Source organism: Eumetopias jubatus, unplaced genomic scaffold, assembly GCF_037043125.1.
Source record: "Eumetopias jubatus isolate StellerSeaLion01/CBP00866 unplaced genomic scaffold, mEumJub1_p1.0 scaffold_1, whole genome shotgun sequence".
Classification (NCBI taxonomy): Eukaryota; Metazoa; Chordata; class Mammalia; order Carnivora; family Otariidae; genus Eumetopias; species Eumetopias jubatus.
In genome coordinates, this window is record NW_028274807.1 from 112,253,015 (window position 1) to 112,270,789 (window position 17,775).

Below are 17,775 nucleotides of genomic sequence, written 5' to 3' on the forward strand. Positions count from 1 at the left end.
GGTGTCCCAAAGAAATTTTCTGAAATAGGCAAGAGTATAGGACTTAGATTCAGTAGGGCTAATGCAAATGCTCTGGGAGCAGGGAAGAGCCCCATGTGATCTATAAATTGGAAGGTTCAGAGCTGGAATTCAAAACAAGGCTGTCACGTTTCAAAGGCTACATTATCTTCACTACAATAAATACTTGTTGAACAAATAAGTTAAATACGTAACGACTGACATTTTTCAATGGCAAAATCACTATAAGGTTTTGATTCAGTAACCCTGAGAACATGAGAGCCAGCTGTGATAGTTATATCAACTTCACCCTGAGACCCAAGTAATGCCTTATTTGGACCATCTTGTCTAATCCCTACATTCCCATTTTATGTTCAGGAGGAAACAGAAGCTCAGAAACTGTAAACACATTGACCAAGACCACAGAGCTAGGAGCAGTAGAGCCAGAAGTGAAAACCAGGACTATGCTGCCTAATATTTGTATAGCTTTGGGGTTTGCTCATTATCTGGTTCTCCATAAAAACATGTGCTTTAGAAGATTCTGTTTATATACACTGTATTTGTCTATTTTAGGAGACATCCAAACATACATTTGGCAGATTCCTGAAAGATCTGGCCCTGCCTCAAAGGACTTTGAGTGCATACCTTGGTTTTACTATTCGACCGTGGATGTGATTAAGGTAAACTTTAAATCAAGTCATCGTTTTCCTCCTATCTCCTCTTAGAAATTATAATGGAAGAAAGAAGGAATTTATTTGTGTTAAAAAAATCTTAGTTCTATGTAATCTTTCATTTAAGCAACCTAAATACTGCTCAGCTTTTAATTCTACAGATGTTTGCATTTTCCAAGAGCAAAATCATTGCGTTATGGTTACTTCGATTCATGATACTTTCCAACATGTCACTGTGAATTGGAAAACATAATAATATCCTCTTATTTTGTTGGATTTGGATTACAGAAAACAAAGTATGGAGTTAAAAGTCTCTGATGAATGAGAAATAAACACATACAGATTTATATTTTTTTTAAAGCCATCAACGCTCGAGTTCAGTTTATTTTCACTTAACAACAACAACAACAAAAGGCTCATCTCCAGACTTTTAGTTATTTTGGCCTGCTCTCCGCCTAGAACAAGAATCTACATGGACATTCAACCCCAAACCAAAAGGAGTATAAACAAACTAAGGCTCTCAGCTGGAAGCAGCTCTGGGGGCAGCGGTATCACATGACCAAGGACCCGAGACCTTTAGACTTCGCTGCTGGCCAACTCCAGTGCCGAGAAATTCTAATTAAAAACAAAGCTCTGGGCTTTTGTTTTGTTTTGTTTTGTTTTGTTTCAAAAATAGAGCTAAATCCACTGAGGAATGTGACTAAAATTCCTCTCAGGAGTTAGTGGTTCTCATCAGACTTCAACTCGAATGAGTGAGCTGACCATTTTTCCTTAGTCAAGGATCTAGCATGTCGAACATTTTCTTCCTTACTCTCAGAATCCTACTAACTACAAACTTGGGATCTGACCTCGCTAGAACTCAACCTTGACTCGACTCATTTCGCTGGTTGGGGGACATTTTTAGTTTTGGGCACAGTTGACAATCTTGCTTTGCCTCTGCAGGATCTTAACAGTGGACTGGTAGGCCCTTTGATCGTATGTCGCAAAAACACCAAAGCCAGCATAGTTCACCGTGTGCTCCACTTTATGATTTTTAATGAGAACAAATCCTGGTACTTCGAAGAAAATGTTAACACCTATTCTTCAGATCCGAACAACATAGACAGGAATGATGAACTGTTTGACCTCAGCAACCAAATGCACGGTAATGTCCACTAGCTGCCTCAGCAGCTGGAGCCTGAGGGGTGTCTCACACAAAGGGAGCAGATGAAGGTTCACCCTTGGCTGACTCAGCAGTTTAGAGAAAGCAATCGCATGGGGCTGTGGCATAGATCCCATGGACCAGGGGCTGGCAAACTTTTTCCATAAAGGACCAGAGAGTAAAGAGCGTAGACTTGTAAACCACACAGTCTCTACCAGAGGCTATATTTTACTCTGCCATGGGGCACAAAGGCAACCACAGACGAGACATAAAGAAATGGAAGTGGCTATGAGCCAACCAATAAATCTTCATTTATGGACACTGTTTGTATTTCATATAATTTTCACATGTTGGGAAGTATGCTTTTTGGTTATTTGGTTTTTTCCAACCACTTGGAAATTTAAAAACCATCCTGTACTCCCGGGCCACAGAAAAACAGGAAACAAGAGGGCTGGATCTGGCCTAAGGGCTGTAGACTTAGCAGTGAGGCAAATTCCAATGCTTCTGGAACCATACAGGTGACGTAAAACCAAGAATACCAGCTATCATTTCTGGAGGGATTTCCTACACACTTGTCTAAGTGTCTTACCTGGACAGACACAGGGAGAGGTGGGGCTTGTGGCAAACCAGAGAGCACATGGCCCAATCCAATCTTCCCACCAGGCAGAACTTTAAAAAACCCCATGCTCATCAACCAAAATTCTTTTGTAGGTGGCTTGTGACTAGGCACGTCCTGTTTTTTTATGTCCCCCCTCCCATCTAGAATCATAGTAACGAGACAATTATTCAAAGAAAAAGCACATAAACAATCTCACTGAATCATAGTCACATTCAGTCGGACTTCTGGTCCCAGTCCTTTCACTGGAGGAAGCTTGGGGACGAGACTAGATGAGGGATCCTTAAGTAAGGCAAACCCAAATGTGATCTTTTTCAACTTCTTCATCCCTCTCCCCAAGATACATATAGTAAATTTGAAATTAATTCAAGGACTGCATCCTTGCTACCCATCATCTTTTAATAAGTTTCATGGAGGGCACAGAGCACCATACTCATGCTGAGGAGATAGGAAGACCAATTAGATGAGGCATCTTCTCTCAAGCTGCTCACAGAACAGGGCCAGCCTATTTCTGCTGACTTGGCAGGGGCGGGGGTGGGGGGTTGCTGTAACAGAAATACCAACACAGTGCTGTGTTTTAAATTCTTATTTGGAAGAAAGTCTTCATGAAGGGGAGGGGAATTTTACGTTGAGTTTTTTTTTTTTTAAAGATTTTATTTATTAGAGAGAGAGAGAGCACAAGTAGGCAGAGCGGCAGGCAGAGGGTGAGGGAGAAGCAGGCTCTCCGCTGAGCAGGGAGCCCCATGCAGGGCTCGATCCGAGGATGTTGGGATCATGACCTGAGCTGAAGGCAGACGCTTAACCGACTGAGCCCCCCAGGCACCCCACGTTCAGTATTTAAAGATGCATGGGAGTCTGTCTAGTAGAAAGGGAGGGGGATGACATTCCATGTAGCCGGAAGAATGTGACCTAAGAAAGAAAGAAAAGAAAAGCCCACAGAATTGTGCGAGACCTTGAATACCCTGTTAAGGATTTAGACTCGCTCTAAATTGGGGTTTCTCAAGCCTGCCACTATTCATATTTCGGTCTGGTAACTATTGTGGGGGGCTGTCCTGTGCATCGTAAGATGTTTAGCAGCATCCTTACCCTCTGACCCCCAGGAAGCCAGTAACACCCTCCCCCCAAGTTGTGCAACCTCAGAATGTCTCCAGGCATGGCCAAATGTCCTCTGCGGGACAAAATCCAGTCAAGAACCACTGTGCCAAAGGCACTAAAGGCACCAAATGAGGGAACAGTAGGAAGAGATGTGTACTGTAGGAATGGCTCGGGCACTCAGCTAGGTCTTTGCGCTCCACGTGTAGTCCTAGCAGCATCAGCGTCACTGGGGAGCTTGTCAGAAATGCGGAATTTCAGGTGAAACAGACCTAGTAAGTCATAATCTGCACTGGAACAAGATTCTCAGGGCACATGCACATTAAAGTCTGAGAAGCACGATCTAAAGCAGAGTCTCCTAGTTTTTTCTATTATATCCCTCCATCAGCTAAAAGTTAGAACCCAACCTCCCTAGATATATGGTTATAAATTACATATTTGTACCACTGTATTAATGCATTTTTGGCATTTCAAAAGAGGAACACAAAATAGAAAAGTAAAAAGGAGGAAATATATATATAATTATATATAACTATATAATTAAATTAGTAATGATTATATAAAATATTTTATTAAAATTTATTTTAATATTCAATTATAAAATCTCAAATAATATTTAATGTTTATTAAAATAATTATTTATATGTAATTATATATAAACATTAATTATATAATTTATATAATATATAATTTATATAGTTTATATATAACTATATATGATTTATATATATAATTTATATATTATTTATAGTTTTCATATAAATTTATATAATTTATAAATTTAAATTTAAATTTAATTTAAATATTATATATTTATACATTGATATTGATATTTTATAGTTTATATATATATAATTTATATATTATTTATGTAGTTTTTATATAAATTTATATAATTTATATATTTATAAATTTAAATTTAAATATGATATAATTTAAATATTGATATGTTGATATATTGATATGTTGATATATTGATAGTTATATATTAATCTATAATTTCGTTATAGAGTATTAATTGTTATGTATTAATATTCATATGTTATATAGTTATATATGATTAATGATTAAATTATATATTACATATATAATTATATAATTAAATTAATATTTTCTTCCTATTACTCTTTGGAAACCACTCCTATAGAGGATTAGAGAGAGAGAGAGGGAAAGACAAAAGGCCCAGACCTCAACTAAAAGGCCATTCTAATCATACCAGTGACAGATCCTGAAGGTCTGACTTAGAGCAGTTAAAGAAGAACACACTCAATTTCTAAGCCTCTTGTGACCGCTTTACACATACTTTAAATATATAGACACATTTAAGTATCCATCAATTTAAGTATCCATAGTGGTGAAATATTCTAGTGCAACCCAATCATTTAAAACACAGTCAATGCTTCATTTCCTCAGGCAAGAAAAACTGTCTAAAATTAGACTCACCCACATGAATGGATGGCTTGGTCATGTTTAACAGTTTCCTTAGGCTGACTTTAACATCCTCATGGCCTCCGAAAACATCTGTGATACTTTCTATGAGAACCTACATTATTTTAAATATTTGTTGAATATAATAAATTGTGTCCCTTCACAGCAATTAATGGAAGAATGTTTGGAAATAACCAAGGTCTGACGTTCCACGTTGGGGATGAAGTGAATTGGTATCTGATTGGCATGGGGAGTGAATTTGACCTGCACACGGTTCACTTTCACGGCCACAGCTTTGAATACACGGTAAAAGCCCTGGGCGTCTTTGTTTAATTATTGTCGTGTCTTGTGAAGCAGTTACTGGGGCAGTGTGGCAGGATAACAGGACTAGAAAGGAAATGACCCAGCCAGAACTGAAGTTCAATATCTACAATCTATAACATATCAGGTGCATGTAAATAATTATACATTTAGCTCTTTGTGCCCATGGACACTCAGTAAATGCTTACGAATGCATGAAGTGCACTTCTCACTCTAATATGGTGTTACTTGATAGGTAAATAAGACTTCTATAATCATCTCGAGTTTCACTCTTTCTGTCCCAACTTTTTTTTTTTTTCAAACCCTTAGTAACATAAGAGAAAATCACTTGGAACACTCATACATGTTGCCACATTTTCTTTCTTTCTCTATTTTTCTGAACCCAATTTAAAGTAAATTGCAAACATCATGGTTCTTCCCCTCTAGATACTAAATAAAGCCATATGCATCCTAAGACTAAGGAGAATCTTTGCCCCATTGTGATAACCTTACTACACCCCCAATGTTAACATTAATTCGGTAATATAATCTATCATATAATCCACTCAAATAGCCCCAGTTGTCCCCAAAATGCTCTTTCTAACAATTTTGTTTTGTTTTGTTTTTAATTCAGGATCTAATTATCTATACATAGCATTTGGTTGTCATTGTCATATCTCTCCTAAAAGAAGAGTTTTTTTTTTTTTCTCGATCTTTCATGGCATTTCATTTTTGAAGGGTCCAGATCAGTTGCTTTGTCGAATGCCCCATATTCTGCCTTGGTCTGATAGTTTCCTCATGGTCAGATCCATGTCAACCATTCTTGACATGAACAGTACATAGGTGATATTATGTGCTTCCCATGCATCACACCAGGAAGTACATCCTGACAATAGGTGCTGACATTACTGGGGTTGTTTGATAACTTTATTGAGGTGATGCCTACTATTTCTCTCCATTTATAAAAGCATCATCTTCCCCTTGTAATTAATAAGCAAGCTGTGAAGTGATTTTTTAACCATATTTTATTCTCCAACTATATTTTACCCTGTAGTTATAAAAAGGATCCATTGATGATTATTGCCAGAATCAATTTTTACAGTGGGAGTTATAAATGGTAGCTTTCTAATTCTATCATTCCTTCAGCATTTGTTATAAAATAAAAATGTGGAATTAGGTGACAATTGGCTTTGTGGTAACTTTTTAAAATAATTATCTTCTTTTTCTCTTTTATGTATTCTTAGTCTCTTTATATCCTCTGTCTGAATTGTTTTTCCCCCACCGCACCTTCATACTCTTTACCATTGTTGTTTTACTGACCATCTTTGCCTGGCCACTTCTCTAATTTATTACAAGTATTTTAAGGTTTATCCTTCCTCTTTTCAGTATCCAAGTTAGTGTCATTTATTTATTTAAGGAGCATTTTCTTTATCTCTTCATCCTAGTCCCTTATATAAACATTAATGTACAATTGAACACCAATTATATCTCATGCATTTGACGCCTCATTTAGTCCAGACACTTGGCATAATACAGCCCACCTTTTGGCATTGGTAAAAGTTTCACATAAAGCCTTCCTGGATTCTAGATGTATTATGTTCATCCAGCCTTCCTGGATTCTAGATGTATTATGTTCATAGCTTCTGTAATGCTCAAAGCCTATCTTAGACAAATTCAATGAGTCTGCATGACTTGATTTGCACCAAACTTTATCAGTGTGCTGCTTCTTTTCTGTCCTTTAATGAACACATTTAGTCTTCTTTAACTTATTTGTTTTGGCTTAAAAACTATTTTTATTATTCTAGGGAATTTTACATGACAGACGGAATAATATAATGAACTCCTTTACCTACCACCCAGGGGCCAACAATCATGACCTTCCTGTACTTCCCTCTACATTCCTCATGTTTTTGAAGGAAAAGCCTTGATACGAGGGTTGTTATTCATAAGTGTTTACATTAGACTTTAAAAATTAGAACAAAAGAGAGAGATTTAAACTCTGGTTATAGTTTTTACAGTACATTTGATGTTCAGTTCAGATCAGTTCAGTTCAGCAAATGCATCTGACATTCCTAGAACCATGCCAAGCGTTGTGTGGAGAAGAGAGGAAATCAAAAGAGTTAGCTCTCAGGGGCTATCTCTACATAAATGATTATATTATGAGGCATCAAATTAAGTGGAATTTGTGGTAGCATTTCTATAATGTTGATTAAAGCTAACCTTGATTAAGTACTTCTTATGTGTCAAATGCTATGCTTAGTTCTTGCATGGGTTTCTCATTGAGCCTTCCCAGAGATAGGCACTATTTTTTTTTTTTTTAATTTTTAAGAGCCATTTTTATTTCCATTTTTTTGGTGAACCTGTTTGTCCTTTTTTCCTGTTGGATTATCAGTCTTACTGATTTGTGGGAATGCTTTATGCAGTAAGGAAGCTAGCTATTTTTTTAGTGGAAAGATGTTTAAAATTTAGATGCTTTGGCTGATGCCTGCATTTATTCTTTTTTTAAAATTTTTTATTGTTATGTTAATCACCATATATTACATCATTTGTTTTGGTGTAGTGTTCCATGATGAGATAGGCACTATTTTATCACTGTTTTATAAGGGAATGAAATGAAGGATTAACAAGACAAAGAACTTTCCCATAAACAATAAGGGGTACAAGTAGGATTTGAACCCCAGCTCTAGAGTCCCTCACTCTTAACCTCTTCACAAAACTGCTCTTTTCAGAGCAATCCTATTAAATTTAAGAAACAAAATGAACAAAGAAAAAAAGAGACAAACAGAAAACCAGACTCTTTTTTTTTTAAGATTTTATTTTATTCATTTACTTGAGAGAGAGAGAGCACAAGAGGGGGTACGGTCAGGGGGAGAAGCAGACTCCCTGCTGAGCAGGGAGCCCGATGCAGGACTTGCTTGACGTCTGTCCTCACCTCAAATTATTCCAGACCCCGTCTTGAGCTGTACTCTTTAACATGCCCCCATCCTCCAAATACCTCCCATTGCATTATTCAGAGCAATTCATCTCCTTCCCATGCTCTTCCAAATCCATCCTAATCCAGTCAGGCCAGGCCCCGGAGCTTCGTCTTTCAAAATCAAAGTAGCCTGCCAAGGAGTTAGTCTTCTGAACATCTGGTTCTCTGCTTAGGAGAACAAATAGCCCTTAAGGCCCTCAGTCTTCAGTCCCGACCCCAGAAGGCAGATGAGCTCCTCTCCTTCCTGTAACCATGAGTTTTCCTGATTAGCTATATCTCAAAAAATGGTCATCTTCACATCACCAACATCCTTAGTTAGAAAAAACTTCAGTTAAAGATGAATGGATAAAGAAGATGTGGTATATATATATGTATATATATATAATGGAATATTATGCAGCCATCAAAAAATGAAATCTTGCCATTTGCAATGACGTGGTTGGAACTAGAGGGTATTATGCCAAGCGAAATAAGTCAATCAGAGAAAGACAAGTATCATATGATCTCACTGATATGAGGAATTTGAGAAACAAGACAGAGGATCATAGGGGAAGAGAGGGAAAAATGAAACAAGACGAAACCAGAGAGGGAGACAAACCATAAGAGACTCTTAATCTCAGGAAACAAACTGAGGGTTGCTGGATTGGTGGGGGGTGGGAGGTTTGGGGTAGCTGGGTGGTGGACATTGGGGAGGGTATGTGCTATGGTGAGCGCTGTGAATTGTATAAGACTGATGAATCACAGACCTGTACCCCTGAAACAAATAACTCATTATATGTTAATAAATAAATTTTAAGAAATTAAATTAAATTAAAAAAAGAAATAGTTAAAACTTTTGGGATTTGTAAGACCGGATGTTGTCTGAAATCTAGAGCTTTCTTCCACAGGAGACGCTGACAAGGTATCTAACACCAAGAATGACACAAGATCCCTTTAGAGTGAGATGTTTCTCTGTGGCCTATCCCTGAAATGTTCTCAGACTTGCTCCTCCTCTAAACCCTCACTTGTACTCAGAGGAGAAGTGCAATGGCACCTAATGCTTTCTAACTGTCGTCTAACAAAGCATATTAGAATTGATAGGATGTATAAATGACTACTACCTTTTTTAAGTTATTTAATGGTGTTTTGTCTCCTTATTGAGGATGTGGGACTGTATCGCTCTGACGTTTATGACCTTCCTCCTGGAGTATATCAGACTGTAAAAATGTATACAAGAGATGTTGGGACCTGGTTATTTCATTGCCATGTTAGTGTTCACATTGAGGGTGGAATGGAGAGCACTTATACTGTAATCAGATGAAAAGGTAAGCCAAATTAATTTGAAGTGATCATATTTAAATAAGTTCAACGTTTATATAAGGATATCTGATCCACTGAACATTTACATGATCATTCATTCAAAGATTCCTGTTTTGTGGGGTGCCTGGGTGGCTCAGTCAGTTAGGCATCTGACTCTTGATTTCTGCTCAGGTCATGACCTCAGGGTCGTGAGATGGAGCCCCTCAGTGGGCTCTACACTCAGCACGGAGTCTGCTTGAGATTCTGTCTCTCCCTCTCCCTTTGCCCCTCCCCCACCACACTCTCTCTCATTTTCTCTCTCTCCCTAAAAGAAATAAATAAATCTCAAAAAAAAAAAAAAAAACCCAAAGATTGCTGTCTTGAGATGACCAAGGAACTCTGGTTTTATCTTCTTTCTCAAACTTAGATAACTGTTTCTGATCTGATAGAAGATACTCTAGAGTTAAATGTGTTATTTCCAGATTCATACAACATATGCATAAGGATTTGAACAATTTATAGAAGATGAAACACAATTGATTACTGAACCTATAAAGATATCTAACCTTGCTAATAAATCAAATCACTTAAACATGGCATTTAATTAACAGTCAGATACAGTTGTTGAATAAGTAAGCCATTGATTTGGCAAAGATTTCTTTTTTCGAAGATAATATCAATAACAGTGTGGTGAGATGGGCATTACATATACTCTGGTGGAAGTTTAAAGTGTTTCTACAACTCTTGAAAGAAACTAAATAATGATTACATATTTTTTTCATATTCAAGTGACACTTTATTTCTTCTCATTCTTATCTTCCCTTTCTCCAACACATTTTACTAGCAACTTTAGGATGAAAACAGTATCTTTTTTTGAGACTTTCATCAGTTCCTTAGTTACTTAGGCTATCCATTAAGTCATTACCCTTTAGTCTCTTGATACGATGATTGTAATTTTTTGACTCAGTTACTTCTTAGAACATCATGAAACTTTCTTTTCCACAGCATAAATATCTTTCTGATATGAGTGTTGACAAGTCAATGAACAGAGCAAAAGCTGCTGAAGAAGAAACACCAGAGATAAAGGAATCTAGGAGGGCCTGGCTGAAGATTCATGGCAATCTACCAGGAAAACGAGCTTGAAATAAATTTTTTTTTGTCAGTTTTGTGTGTGAGCTGCTTTCTCTTTCTGTAAACTGTGTCACTGGAGTAGAGTCTGTAGTGGCGTAACAAGGTTTTCAACACACAGGAGGGGGCTGAGCAAGAGGAACAAAGAGAGCAGGTACATTCTGAAGTCTAGCTCAGTTAGAAAAAAAAAAACACAATCCAAGACTAACCCTGCACCATCAGCAAGCATCAAAAAAATGAAATTCTCATAGCATGGTTGAAAATTTGTATCAGTCTTTTAAATGCAAATCCATATATTATTATTAGACTGCAGGTTACAGAATGTATAAGTGCCAGTTTTCCAGAACCAAGAATAAGGACTTGTGCTCTGACTTTGTATCTAACAATATTAACATTTGGGATATGCTCTGCTACAAGTAACAGAAAACCCAGCTATGGGGATTATCAGTGGTGTTTGTCTCATATTTTTAAGTAAGTTAGGAGGCTGCCAGGGTTGGTTCAGCAACTTGATGGTGCAAGGGCCAGTGTCTTTAATGTCCTTGGCCTTTCCCTCATGACTGTTGCCTCATGGTTGCAAGATGGTTGTTGCAACTCCAAATGTTGTATACACATTGAAGGCAGAGAAGAAGGAAAAAAGAGTAGCACCAACCACATATTCTCCTTTTATCAGGAAAGTAAAAGTCCTCTGAGGAGACCCAGCCGACTTCTTCCTGTGTCTCTTTGGTCAAACCCCTCTTATATGCTATTCCTAACTGCAAGGAAGGCTGAGAAAGAGTTTTTGTAGCCTTTGTAGAGGAAATAACAGGAAGAGAGGACTACACATGTCTTGTGCGTTGGCTAACAAACAGCTTATGCCTTAGACAATAAGAATATTTGAAATCAGAAATTAGTTAAATAAAAGGATTCAACGTGAGAATTGAAACCAAAGCCAGACTCTTCATTCCTTTTACTTTTTAACTTCTTAACTACATAAGTAATATATAAATACCCAGAATCTTATCAAGCAAATCCTTGACATCATTTCATTTTACCCCAAGATACTCCAACTTGTGTCTCCAGAAGAGTACTTCTAAAAATTAATATGCTAGTAATGCTATTATAACATTGGGCAAAAGTAACAATACTACTTCACTCTCTGCTGTTGAAACTAATAAGAACCTACAAAATGTGGATGAAACTAGCCATGTCCATTCCCCACAAGAAGCATTCCAGTCTGAGAATTTTAAAGGTGTTGCTGATAAAACTACACTCTTCTGTAAGAAATTGCTAAAGGTGCTGCCCCTGTGTCACCAAAAGTAATGCTTACTTCATCTACTCATTCACTTAAGAACACAGTCCCAGGCTTTGGGATTCAGAGATGGCAGTAGTCACAGTCTAGTAAAATAAACCGTAATTTAATGGATACGTTTAGTGTGATTTAGTGAATGGAGTTGTAGGGAAAGGTAGTCAACTGCATTCATCTTAACAGGAACAGTCAAAGACTAAGAATGCATCAGAGGGATGTGTCTCCTGCACAACTACTGGAAGGTGCTCTCATTGTAATGATGAGTACTCATCATTTCAACAGAAATATTGTTAGTACAAAAAAATTTAAAAAAAGGAATATGCTTTAAGAATAAACACTCTTTTAGTCAAATTCTACACTTGCCAAGAAAATTTTGTTCCATGATATGATTTTCTAAGTAGATCTATATACAAATTTTTTAAAAGATCAATAATATATAGGGCACCTGGTTGATTCAGCTGATAGAGCATGCAACTCTTGATCTCAGGGTCATGAGTTCCAGACCCACGTTGAGTGCAGAGATTATTAAAAAAATAAAAAATAAATAAAAGACCAATAATATATACCTATTCTCCTTTACTTTTAAATGAATAAATTACTGTATTGACTGATTCTCCAAGTTTGCAAAATTCTCCAAAGGGAGCCCTCTAAACCTAATCATCTTTTTGTAAACTGACAAATGAAGGTTCTGGATCTGCCAACTGCCAACCAGACCCTGGCCTGAATACTTCCACAGCACAGAGAGACTGGGAAGCCCAGCCCAACTGTGGTCTGAAGCTGTGTTCTAATGCCCTCAGGATCATAGTGCATCTCTGGATGAGGGAGGCCAAACCTGAATTCTGGCTACTCCACTTACTAGTGGTGGGGTCCTTGACAAGGTATAAAATCTCTCTTATCCATAGTTTCCTCATCTGTAAAATAAAGATGATAATAATAATAATAATACCCATTTGTGCTATTCTGTAAACAAAATAACGGTCTCCTCCAAAGATGCCCTCATCCTAATCCTCAGAACCTATGGCCATGTTATTGTCCATGCAAAGGTGAATGAAGGTTGCAGATGGGATTAAGGCTGCTCATCAACTAACCTTAAAATAGGGAGATTATTCAGGGTTATCAGGGTGGGTCCTTAGCAGTAGAAGAGGGAGGCAGAAGAGGAGCAGAGTGATGCAATGTCAGGACTCGACCTGCCATTGTTGGCTTATAGAAGGGGATCACATGAGCCAAGGAATGTGGGCAGCCCCTAAAAACTGGAGCAGGCTAGGAAGTGTGTTCTCCCCTAGAGCCTCCAAAAAGGAATGCAGCCCCACCAACACCTTGACTTTAGCCCGGTGATGTAAGGGTCAGATTTCTGACATCTAGAACTGTAAGATATTAAATTTATGTTGTTTCAAGCTACTGAGTTAGTGGCGATTTGTTAAAGCGGCAATAAAAAAAATTAGAAAAAAACCCTAATATATCTGCCCAATTGGTTATTGTGAAGATTAAATGAAATAAAATTTATAAAGCTCTTGGCACTGCTCTGGCATACAGTAATCATCTAATTGATGTTAGTGACTGTTCCTATAGTTAACATTTATTCATTCTCTCGATTTTTATTAAGCTGTGTGTCAAGAACTATGCTAAGTGCCTGGGATTCAAGACAAAACAAGGCATAGTCATTGGCCCCAAGAAAGCCCAGTCTAATTGAGGAGACAGTCACATAAACAGATAATTCCAATATGAAATATGTATTAATCGTGTTTTTAATTTTCAATATTTTATCATGCTTTGACATCTTTGGGGACCTTGCTAGCTGGGAAAAGACTGCCCCTCCCAGAGCTAGCTAATTCCTAGAGATAGTGAACAGCTTGCCAGTGAGCCAGACTTTCATATGCAAACCAACCAATCCCTGAATCCATACCCCTAACCACCTCCTTTATGCAACTCACACACCAAGCCATAGTTCCTCTGCCCAAAATCAATCTGGAGCCAAGCACCAAACAACTAGAGACCGTTCCTATGCCCCAAAGCCCGCTGAGATTATTCAAACTAGCCAATCATAAGCTATTTACTCTGCCCTGCCTTGCCTTTCCTACACAAATTCCAACGAAGGTTGTGGCCTATGCTTCCCCCAGTATCTGCTTCTGCCTCCTCAACAATGCTGGCCCCGCAAGACACGCGTGCCTCTTGTGTCTAGGGGAATTGTAACTTTTCTTTCAATGGCATTGGCCTCTTTGTGTCATCACGGAGCCATCTTTTATAAATTAGGACCCAGGCACAAATCAAAGTGTTAAGAACTCTACAAAATGTGTTGCCCCAGCCTGGAATAAAAGCAAGAAGAAATGAAGTTAACCACAACAAGAGAGGAAGATGTTTCAAGAAAGTTGCACATTGGGGGTGCCTGGGTGGCTCAGTTGGTGAAGTGGTTAAACAACTGCCTTCTGCTCAGGTCATGATTCCAGGGTCCTGAGATTAGGCCCCCAGTCCAGCTTCCTGTTCAGCAGGGAGTCTGCTTCTCCCTCTGCCCCGACTCTCCCCTGCTCATGCTCTCTCTCTCTCTTTCTTCCAAATAAATAAATAAAATCTTTTTTTTTAAGTCCCACATTGAAGTTGTATGTAATCAAACTTGTGAACAGGCTATTCTTTAACCTTTTATAAAAATATTTCTACTGTTTGGGTTCCCTTTCATTGCTAACGAATCATATGCTTTGATTTCTACATTGTTCACAGTGTAAGAAAACAAGAATGGAGTAACTGGAATCCTTATGCCATTAAAAAACAAATCTCCTTTTCCGTTGTAATGTAGACCTCGACACCATCAAGGCTTTTGCTAGATGAGAGTCTAGGATTTTTTTTCTTCCCCTGTCTGCGACAGCTCTACCTGTCAGAATGTGCTGACCAGAACCTTGACCCATTAACAGGCAGCCAAAGGGGATGGAGCAACCAAAGACCAATTTGCGTGATTACCCCCTAAATAGTCATGAACTGAACAATAGAGAAGAGGATCAGCCAGGTTTGTGCTATACTAGTTCAAGTCAAGGCACTCATTATCAGAGCTCTGTATGTAACCACACTCACTGATAAAATTCCAGAGTTGCACAATTTCCTGTGAAAAAGATAGCATCGTGGTGGTCTGACTGGTCATGTAGAGAATGATCTGTGATTTTATACTGTTTCCTGCTGTCACAAAGTGAAAGACTGTCCTCGGCGGTTTGTTTCTTAGTAATTCTGACATATTATGTCAAAAGCCAGTTTTCATGGATCAACCAAAAAAGAAACTAGAGGGTATAAGCAAGAATAGTGGAAGTAAAGAGAGATTGAATCTTACCAGACAGAAATAAAGCTGAAACTTCCTTGATTTTAGCCCTTATCAGCCCCAGGATCTCTTTTTTTTTAAACCTTTTTTTTTGAAAGATTTATTTAATTGAGAGAGAGAGAGAAAGAGAGAGAGAGCACGAGTTGGGACGAAAGGGGCAGAGAGGGAAGCAGGCTCCCCGCTGAGCAGGGAGCCTAATGTGGGGCTCGATCCAGGACCCTGAGATCATGACCTGAGCCAAAGGTAGTTGCTTAACCAAATGAGCCACCCAGGCGCCCCCAGCCCTAGGGTCTTAATTGCTAAATGCAGCTAAGCCTCTCCAGAAATCTTCAAGACAACAAAGAAAAGAAATTATGGAAAGTGATTAAAACTTGTGGTATGTGACTCTACTCAGGTTACTAAACAGTTAGCTTGGCTGTGCAGTAATTATTTATAGCAAACTATAAAGGTGTACCCCAGAGTTCTGAGGTAGCAATCTTCTGACAGACGTAGTTAGGTGGATGAGCTATTTGGTCCCATCCAGGCTCCTCTCTTCTTTCTTGCGATCTCTAAGTCCGCTGAGCCTCTCCTGTGGGCCCCCTGCTCTTCTTGTCTCACCCCAGTTTATGCTGCTGTGACACATTTCTTGAGCACAGAAGGTTCTCAATTGCAACATTATTCAAAGTTCACTTTTGAGGTTCAACCCTGGAGTCACTGTAAGGAGGTTTGCCATAAACGACCCTGTCAATGGCTGGTTGCTTATTAACCCGCAGTGGCCTCTTATTGAGACTCAGATCATACTCCCTACTTCCCGCCATTCAGCAGCTATATGCCTTTTAATGGGGAGGGTAACTGTTACAAAACAGGATACTAATATGGACTTCATGACCCTTCCTGCATTGCAACATAAAATATTTACTCCCACTGGGCAGGGGTGTTACTCTTTAACCATTTCATTTCGCCCCCAATATATGGGATGCTATGGATATACATTCTGAAGCCCTCAGTAACTACCTGAGTGGTTTTTGTTTGTTTGGGTTTTTTTGTTTTGTTTTGTTTTGTTTTGTTTTGTTTTAGTGGGAGTGGGAGTGGGGTAGACTAGCTGAAAGAAGTGACAGGATTGTTGCTGCGATCAGATCACTGTCTTCACATCCCTCAAGGTTGAGTTTTGGCTTGGAGTAGAGGATGAGAAAAGAAGGAAACGTCTGGAAAGCTGCTGGCTCCTATAATGGCTTTGTGCCATTCTCCCTTTGGGAGAATGAACTGCTGAAAGATGTCCCCTCCAAGTAGACCATTTGGAAATAGGAGCCCCTCTAGGGCTCCAGTATTTAAAAGGAACAGCACCTTGCAAGGCACAGATTTTGGCCAGTAGTCCTCTCAGTGGGCATGAGGACACAGTAGTTAAATGTGGCTCTAGGAGGAGGTCTTGGGACATCCTGGGCAATGTGATTCAGTTGTCTGTATCAGGGCAATTAGTTAAGATTATTATGACCTGGTGAGAGAAGCATCTCTACTATGTGCCTTAACGTGGTGAGTCATTTTAATTACCATCTGGACAACAGTCCACTGAGACTGAGATTTTACAGGTGAGGAAACTGAGGCCAGGGTTAAATATCTTGTCTGATGTGACATGGTGCCATAGGATTTTGATTTTCATCTTGCTGTCTTCCCTGGCACTCATTATTGTCTTTCTCTGGTTTGTTTTTCTCCCTAGCACTTGCTGCTAATACTAGCTATTTCACTCTTCATTTATACATTGTCAGTCTCTCACAAGTAGAATGTAAGCTGATGAAGGTAGGGACTCATGTCTGCTGCATCCCCAGCACTTAGAACAGGACCTGGCGCATAGCAGGCTCTCTCGGTAACACTTACTAAATTAATGAATTGTACAAACATCAGGGTCCTTTCTCTTATACCAGTCTATTTTTATAAACAACTTCGGGCAAATAATAATGCATTGAAAGATTCTAGAGGAAAAGGTTATATTAACACAAAATGTGCAATGTTACAACCAGGATTTTCTGTTAATAAACTTCTATTTACTTCTGATAATAAACTTCTGTTCACTAAGACCAACCTTTGCCTTTGCAAACAGATTTACTTAGGTCTGATTTCTTTGATGATAAAACAGAATTATCAACCCCTGTTAAGCTGTTATTTGCATATGGTAATGCAGAATAATACGGTAAACTTTCTATGCAGATAAGTGCAGAGCATACAAAATAGATAAATCCTTCAAAATAAGATTCTTATTGTGGGGTACTTAAATCTGGCAAGCTAAATATCAGGTTTTGTATCAAGTTGCAACTAAGTATTGTTAGCCGTTTCAAAAGTAAAGAGTGACATGTTTTAAACCACTTTGCATAATTTCCTCCTGATTTATTAAGAGTTCACTGCGTGCAGGCCACTGTACTGTGGCTTATTGTTCAAGGAACAAAGGGAGCATTTAGAGATGATTTTTACCCTCCTGGAATTTACGCAATAAATGGAAGAAAGCAGAGTTATGCACACTCTAGTGGCTCCAACAGTAACTGTCGACTTTTTATTTGTCATCAGAGAAGCCTGGCAACAGAAAATTTTCTTTCTGG

The 17,775-nt window shown here is 38.5% G+C and overlaps 1 protein-coding gene across 1 annotated transcript in view; it reads left to right on the forward strand.

Annotated features, from left to right (window-relative positions):
- LOC114209049 (ceruloplasmin-like) overlaps nt 1-10,640 on the forward strand; it is a 29,997-nt gene extending 19,357 nt beyond the window's left edge. Inside the window, exons 15-19 of the mRNA XM_028103088.1 lie at nt 571-677; nt 1,611-1,812; nt 5,112-5,251; nt 9,361-9,507; nt 10,503-10,640. Of these exons, the coding sequence (XP_027958889.1) occupies nt 571-677; nt 1,611-1,812; nt 5,112-5,251; nt 9,361-9,507; nt 10,503-10,640 (734 nt within the window). The remainder of the gene's footprint in view (nt 1-570; nt 678-1,610; nt 1,813-5,111; nt 5,252-9,360; nt 9,508-10,502) is intronic.
- Nucleotides 10,641-17,775: the final 7,135 nt, after the last annotated feature.